This window comes from Elaeis guineensis, chromosome 11 (genome assembly GCF_000442705.2).
Source record: "Elaeis guineensis isolate ETL-2024a chromosome 11, EG11, whole genome shotgun sequence".
NCBI classification, from domain to species: Eukaryota; Viridiplantae; Streptophyta; class Magnoliopsida; order Arecales; family Arecaceae; genus Elaeis; species Elaeis guineensis.
Genome location: NC_026003.2, coordinates 112712010 through 112720478, shown reverse-complemented (window position 1 = coordinate 112720478; position 8469 = coordinate 112712010). Strand labels below are relative to the sequence as shown.

General features: G+C 35.2%; 1 protein-coding gene across 1 annotated transcript; it reads left to right on the top strand.

The window, feature by feature from the left end:
- Positions 1 to 4211: 4211 nt before the first annotated feature.
- LOC105054127 (RHOMBOID-like protein 2) lies at positions 4212 to 7530 on the top strand. Its single transcript, XM_010935568.4, has 5 exons — positions 4212 to 4733; positions 5557 to 5720; positions 6077 to 6240; positions 6319 to 6569; positions 7185 to 7530. The coding sequence occupies exons 1-5, from the start codon at positions 4405 to 4407 to the stop codon at positions 7294 to 7296; spliced, it is 1020 nt and encodes a 339-aa protein (XP_010933870.2). The 5' UTR covers positions 4212 to 4404; the 3' UTR covers positions 7297 to 7530.
- Positions 7531 to 8469: the final 939 nt, after the last annotated feature.

Here is an 8469-nt window from a genome sequence, read left to right as displayed (position 1 = left end):
GTGTGCACAACACCGAGCATTCCACATCGATCATGAAACATACAAAATAGCAATTTTGAATTTTATAGACGACATAACATTGATCAGAATATCCATAAGTTTCAACAAGAGAAAAACTAAAAGCTCATATAAAAAAATATCAGCAGCATAAGCCCAACATTGCAGTGCAAGAGTACAGCCAATCATGAGATGATGACAATCCTCTACTTCAGAAGTATACAGGTCACAGTATTGCATGTCCATCGGAATGATTTGTCTTCTGCATAAGAGATCTTTGCATGGAAGTCTTCTCCACGAGAGCTTCCGTAAGAAGTTTTAACTCTCATAGGAATCTCCAATTTTCAGATTCACTGAAATGGTTTTTCAGTATGAGTAACATCCATGTTGTGAGATGTGTGCGATATATCTTTCAAAGACACATGGTTAGCTCTGATTTTTTAGGATAAAATATGAGGCCAACTTCTATGAGCCACCGGCACTTTACAAATAGTTCTGACCAACTCTTCCGAAAACACACTACACAAGATGTTAGTGTTCCAACCATGATCAAGAGACGTTAGCTGACTAACTTTCATATTACTACATTTTTTATTCACATTAATAAATGTAGGCCAGTAACTCAATGGGATAGGAGTGATCCAGGGATCATTTAGGGTGTCAATACCTCCACCCGATCCAATCGAGTAGATAAACTGAAATTGAATTTCATGCCCACAGTTAGTAATTTTTGCCCAAATATCCGAGCATTTTGCAGGTTTCTTGTAAAATTCAAATTAATGATTGGCGGATGGATGGTCGCCTCCATGAGAATAGGAGTTCCGTCGACACAGTTTTCGGTACCTCATCCAATTATACGTTCGTGAAATACTGAAATCTAGAGAGGCTATACTTAATTTGCATCTGAATCTTTATCAGCACTCCTACTAATGATCAAATTTTTTACGTACAATTGTTGTCAGTATGTCATCAAATATATATAAAAACTATTATCTTGCCCCAAAATAGAGTAGCATGGAAAAACTAGAATTTGTGAGTCCTCTCACGACTCATTGTAATAACTTTGTTAGTATGTAATTCAAACAGATATTCTAAGATAGAAATTCAAAAGTTAACATGTTTTTCTTGGAAATTTTCAAGTCTGAGATAGATTCATCCCTTCAATATCCTTATGATATATTTTAAGAGAAAATGAGGGAGACTTACGTTGTAACTATGTAGGGTCAGACTATAGAAATGCAATATTTAAGACTTAAGCCCAGAATCTTTAATTAGATAACATTAAGTAGTTGTCCTATCTTTTAAAAATATTTTAATCTATGCCCCCTCTTTATCTTTTTTTTTTTTTTTTTTTGACAGAGATCAGAAAGACGTTTCAACCTCACCCATTGCTCTATTGAGCTTCTCCTTCACTTGAGTCAAAGTTTAGGTTCGGTGAGTAGACCAAGCTCAATACTTACGAAATTGGAGTGCTAAAATGGAGATCAAATTGAGGATCAAGCACTTATATCCCTTGTCATTTTGGTGAGTGCTTGTACCATCTAGATCAAGCTCTGATCGTACTATTGCGTTGATCTTAATTTGTGCTAGAAAGTCTTTTATACAGACATAGCTAATATCCTGACAATGTATTTATTTTCATATTGTAGGTCACTGGTTCGGATTATATCTTTCGAGTAATTGATATTCTTTAGCGATGTCAACCGTTGGATCATTATTTGTATAATTTTTAAAACTCTTCAATTTTTTTTTTCCATAATCAGCACAGATCATAAAGCAGATTTTATATTTTGAAAATTATATAAAATATAACTAAATAGTTCACACGGACATCAACCATAGTTTTCCGTGAAAGATACAACCCGCACCCACAGGCGACACCTCATATCGGCAGTGTTTGTTAGAAGCCTTTAAGCTTAAGCTACATAAAATTGGTCGGCGACGAGCAATTAATCCCCTGCACCAGATAGGCTTATTTTATTGTATTTTTGGCAAGCTGTGGTTGGTGCCCAACTGCCAACCTTCTCCAGTCGACTTTCGTGTCTACGCGGTTTCGGCCACCCCACCTTTTTTCAGGAGACCAAGTACACAGTAAACTCTTCTTTTGTAAACCTAACTCAGAAAGAACGACTTACTTTTTTTGTCATCAGTATTATTTGCCAACTGGAAAGGACACTTAGCATGCTTTAAACAAACAGGAAAATTCCGTAACATTATATTGGCTGTTATTGTTGCTTTAGAGGAGATTTATTATATTTAATACAATTTTCCAAGCACATGTATGCAGGTACAAGAATCCCGGTATCTTTTTCTTTTTATGACAAAGGTGTGTATTAAGTTTGACTTGCTTGAACTCATTCCGGCTATGTTTGCAGCGTGTCCGCAATATATTACAATAATTCAGATTTTTAGCAGTAAAAAAGAACTACTAAAATTCATAAAATTGATACTAAATAATTATCATGATATATTAATGGTAAAAAAGAAAGTCTCCTCAGCCATTATCATTATAAATTTAGTAACAATATTTGTATTTTGATTTCCTAATAGCTATTTCAGAAGAAATGTTTGACAACTGCATCTTTTGTTGTTGCATGTGCACATAACTTTATAGAGCCAATTATTTTTTCCATTATATATATAAACTATAATTAAGGATATATATATATATATATATATTTTATTGTTGCTATCAAAATTATCATTAATATCTTATTTTCTTGTAGTAAAAAAAATAACTATGGACAAAAAATATGTTTAAAACTATAGGATTGAGATTAAACAAACTTCCATTATTAACACCAATGGATCTATATGATGTATAAATTTTTTCCTCTCTTTTTTAACTATTTTTGAAATATAATAATATGAGAAATAATAAGTTATAATAAATAAAAAATTAATAGCTAATTTTTTTTTGTATATTAAATAATAAACTTTAATGATAATCGAGTACATTAATACCAACATTATTAATATATATTATAATAATAAATTTTAATGATGACTGAGCATATTAATATTGGTATTATTAATATCTATTATATATTAAAAAATAAATTTTAAAAATATCAATATTGATATTAATAATCTTGATATGAATATGACTGATGAAGAGCTATGTATAAGATGTTAGATGTATATAATAGTTAATAAATATGAGTTATGTGCTTAGCTCTTCATAACATCAATTCTAGTATAATATCAAATTTTCAAACAAAAAAATATATATTTAAAAATATATAATAATTATGTAATTTTTTTATCAATTTTATTGTAGTCAATTATCGAAATACTGGAATAACACTTCAATCATATTTTATGATTTTATTTATTTATTTATTTATTTATAAAATACAATGTTATTGAAATGTTTCCGATTTCAACTTCACGCGGAAGTTGTCATTTTAAGCCATTGCCAGAGCTCGATTCTTACAAAGTTTTTCGACCAGAAAAGGAAAGCAGTTTTTATTTCCACAGTACCATAAAGCAACGAAAAAATAAAAAACAAAGAGAACCACCGTCAAACAATGATAGGCTAGCTCGTACTGTGTGAATAGAAACATCCAATCATCGACCGCCTAAAACTTCTCGTACGGCCACCTCCTCCATGATCCAAATCGATCGGGACGTCAAAATATTCATATTTATTTTTATTTTTATTTAATAAATATAAATATAAATATAAGTCATTAATCTGATACGAAACTTTAAATTCATAATTATTTTTAAATAATACAGATATATATTGGATAAGGAAAACACGAACATATATCCAGAAATAAGGTGACAATCTTATGACCTTCAGATCAGATCAAAAAGATAGTACCATATAGGAAACAAATGAAGTCAATAATATATCAATAAATATTATGTAAGATTAAGTAAAATTATAAATAAAATCAAATTTTTAAATACAAATAGTATAAAAATCTATATTTTTCTTAGATATGAATATAAGCACGATGCAGCTGCACGCTCATGTAGATGTCAGTTGGGAACAACGGTTAATTATTTTATTTTATGCTCTCCCAACGGTCAACGTCAAAGACAACCGCACAGGAAATAATATGCGATCCTCCGTTCGTGACGTTTGTCCTTCCACCTCCTCACCGCGTCGACACGGTGTTAGAGAGAACACGGCAAGGTGGAGCGAACCCTACCAGCCCTGAATTAAATTTATTCCTTACGGCAAAAATAAAAAGTTCTCTCCTTTCCTCTCTTCTTCTCCTCGGCTTCTCCTCATCATTCCTCCCAACCGATCCTCTCTTCTTCTTCTCCTCCTCCTCCTCCTTCGAAGCCAAGCAAAAACCTCTACAAGTCTCCCCACCTCCTCCTTCGATAAAGCTATTCGCCTATCTTCTCTTATCGCACTTCTCTGAGATCAGCAGAAGCAGGGCAGCGGCGATGTCCAACGTCGACGTCGAGAGGGGCGGCAGCGGCGCCGCTGGAGGCAAGGGAGGGGGCGCCACGGGGTACTACCATGGTGGCGGAAGAGGCGCGGCTGCTGTGTCTCCGTTCTACTACGACATCGGGTCGTCGGCAGAGCGGGAGTGGACGCCGTGGATCGTCCCCATGATCCTGGTGGCAAACGTGGCGATGTTCGTGGTGACCATGTACGTCAACAATTGCCCCCACCACCCCAACCTTTATGGTTCGTGCGTCGCTGGCTTTCTCCACCGCTTCTCCTTTCAGCCTCTCCGCGAGAATCCCCTCTTGGGTCCTTCCTCCTCCACGTAAGTCTCTTTGACCCTGTCTGCGGTTTTTTCTCGCCAAATTTGTGATAAAGTTGCAGTTTTTATTGCTTGAGATTTTTTTTTTTTGTCACCGAATTTGTGATGAAGTTGCGATTTTTATTGCTTGGGTGCTCGTATGGAGCAGATCTGTGGGAAAGACAGGAGACTGAATGGTTGATTTCATCCAAATCCTCTCCTTATCGTTTCCTACTTTCAGTGCTTTTGGAAAGGCAACTTGGATATTATCGAAGTGTTGGAAATGTGGAGTCCCAATTGACTTTCTTTCAGTACCATTATTTCTTTTGTGATTGATTTTGTTCGTAGAGACTGGAGGTGGCATGGAATTTGAAGTTTTAGTTTTTTTTTTTTTTTTTTCGAGCTTGTGCTGACGTTTATTATTTCTCTAGTTTCATATTTTAGCCTGTTCTTTTGAAGTTTTATTCTAGCTTAGGATGGTAACCCGTATACTTCGTCAATGAAAGTCTTCAAATGTAAGGGTAAGAGAGGAATTCCACACTGAAGAAGTTGAGAGATAGTAATATCCACCTGGTGGTTGGATCAACCACTCTTGCTTCATTTTTAGACAAAGTCAAATCAGCATGACCTTCTACAAACCTGATCTTAGACCCTTTTGTCATGGTACCATAATGTAGAAGAATCTTATTTTGGTCAGTTCTGAACAATTTTTCTATGGAATATTGTGTTATATGATCCTTACTTTTGAACTAAATTGGTTCTATCACTTTACTTGCATTAATTTGGCTTATGAATATCCAGAGCAGGTTTGTTTACAAAGTGTTTATATGCTGTTTTGTTCTTCCAGATTGCAGAAGATGGGGGGTCTTGAATGGGAAAAAGTGGTGCATCAGCATCAAGGATGGAGGCTGCTGACATGTATCTGGTTGCATGCCGGTGTTGTACATCTGCTTGCTAATATGCTGAGCCTTCTTTTTATTGGAATTCGCCTGGAACAGCAATTTGGATTCGGTGAGCTTAATTCCTTTTAGTCAATAGTGTCATTTTATCATTTTACACCTTGGATTTGTCTGAAATCAAATTGTTGGCAAAAGTGTTAATGTTTTTACTGTAATCTTCAGGGATAATTCTTATTTTTTTTGCATACACAATTAATAATGACTGGATCCTGAATGAGAATATTTTTGAATGTAGTTGGTTTCAATTGTCCCTGTTTGTCTCCACAATTTATAACGATTTGGACATTTATACTTCTTCTCAGATGCAATAGCTTGTGATTCTTGGTATCACAAAATTGTGTTGGTTTAAGGATCTTGTGTAAATTGCAATTGGGTATGGCTGAATGATTTCTGCCTTGCCTCTTGCAGTGAGGATTGGGACAGTATACCTTCTATCAGGATTTGGTGGTAGCATCCTCTCATCTCTATTCATTAGAAACAGTATTTCTGTTGGTGCATCCGGTGCTTTGTTTGGACTTCTTGGAGCGATGCTGTCAGAACTCATCACAAACTGGACTATATACGCAAACAAGGTGGACAAATTTTCTGTTCGAGCTTTTGTTTAATTTTTTGGCTTACGAGTCTCATTGCACTGATTTGCTTTTTTCTAGGCTGCGGCTCTGTTAACTCTATTGGTCATCATTGTGATCAATTTAGCTGTGGGGATATTACCACATGTTGATAATTTTGCCCATATCGGAGGATTTCTAACAGGATTTCTCCTAGGCTTTGTACTACTGATCCGGCCTCAGTTTGGTTGGTTGGAACGCCATAATTTGCCCCTGGCAAGCCAGGTCAAGTCAAAGTATAAAGCTTACCAGAAGATATTATGGGTGGTTGCACTGGTTTTGCTGGTAGCTGGGTAAGCACTGCTTGGACTATTTATTTATCAAATTTGATTGCTAATGCAGAATCTTGTGCAATTTATCATTACTTTCAAAGTCATGAACTTGATTGTTTTCTTACCTGTAATTTTTTAAGATCTTGGGTTTCAAGATTTATGTCAAACTTATTTTACATAATACTTGTTTCCATAAAAATAGGCATTCGAAAAACATTGGTGTATGAAAAAAAAAAACAGAGAGAGAGAGAGAGAGAGAGAGAGAGAGAGAGAGAGAGAGAGAGAGGAGCACTATCACATGCTGCTAAATGATTTGGCCCAATAGGTGAGTGTTTGGTGCTTAGATGTGGTTCATGAACGAAGAATGTGGCATCATGTATCATTGAAAAATCCTTCCATATGCAGAATTCCAAATGTCAGACCCTTGATCTCTTGTCTTGTAAGATTTCATGGGGGGAAAAAAAAAATCAAGTATAGCTCACCAGTAGGCATGATAGTTAGCCAATCAAAATATTCTGCTGACGCGAGTAGTATATTTCTTCGTATCCTCTATTTTTGGAGCCTAAATATGATCACTTCACTAGTAGTGCAGCGTAAATTGCCACCTGTTAAATCCATCTTTCCTTTTTCTTGCAGATTTGTTGTTGGCTTGGTAATGCTTTTCCGTGGGGAGAATGGAAATGATCGTTGCCATTGGTGTCACTATCTAAGTTGTGTGCCGACATCCCGATGGAAATGTAGTAATTGAAAACTGGTTTCATCATGCATAGGCTGTGGAGCAGATATTAAGCTTTACTTGGAGGACAGTTTCATATTACACTTGAGTGTTACACTACCTTTTATTCTTCTGTGCATAGCTATAAAGCTGGTTGCTTGTTCAGTGGATCTTAGTGATCTATATCTAGTTTCTTCAATTATTTAGATTTAGGTGCCCTGGTTTTTGCGATATCTACCATTCTTTTAATATATCAATATTTTCATATACTGTCAGCTTTAATAAAACCATAAGATCTATGTTGATGAAAATTTTGGTTTTACTGCTGCTTTCGCTGTTTTATCTTTTACTGTTGTTTTGCTGTTTTAGATTCTAGGGGAACTTTCAGACTTTTCTTCAGGTCCATTGTGGAACATTTTAGAATGCCTTAGATTGCATGGCAAGCTAAGAACAACCTGTTTTGTGGGGAGTCGCATGCTCTGGGTCCTTAATGTTTTTAAGTCGTGGTGACCTGAAAAAAAAGCAAGAGCCGTGGATGTGTGGGGTTTAGGTCGGAGTGGTAGCTGAATTACGTGTTTTCAGGTGGGACAAACAGAATCATGGAAGATGTTCTATTACCTTTTGGCAGGGGTAATTTGAATGATTAGCTATTGATGTTCTGGTGGGTTTGTAATCGACGTCTCGAGATTGGCGTGTTGCTAATCAGCCTTTTCTATGGGTGGTGATCTGAACTATCAACCCTATCCAATATGCAACAAGTAGGTTTGGTATTTGATATATATAAATAGATTTGGATCATAAATAAATTGATCTGTATAGATTTGTTTATTAAGTGGATTGGGTTTAGGTTTATATCTTTGATATGTTTAATCTATTTTTATTTATTTAACAATTGGATCGGATAATGATCCTTAACCTAACTTGTTCATTCGGTTTAACCTATTTAAATACATTCAGTTGGTACAAAATCTATTTAATATGTTGAATCTTTTTAATCTGATTTTGTCTATCTAATAAATAGGTTATGTGGGTTGGATTGGGTTGGATTATTTGTTTATTAAATATATCGGATTAGATTTGAATTTTTGATTTGATTAGTAGACAAGTTGGATTCAAATTGTTGAATTTTTGATCAATTTAGGTCCAAACCGATTCATTTCTGACCGACCGGGCACAAATAGCGGTCTTTTCTTGGCCATGCCGGAT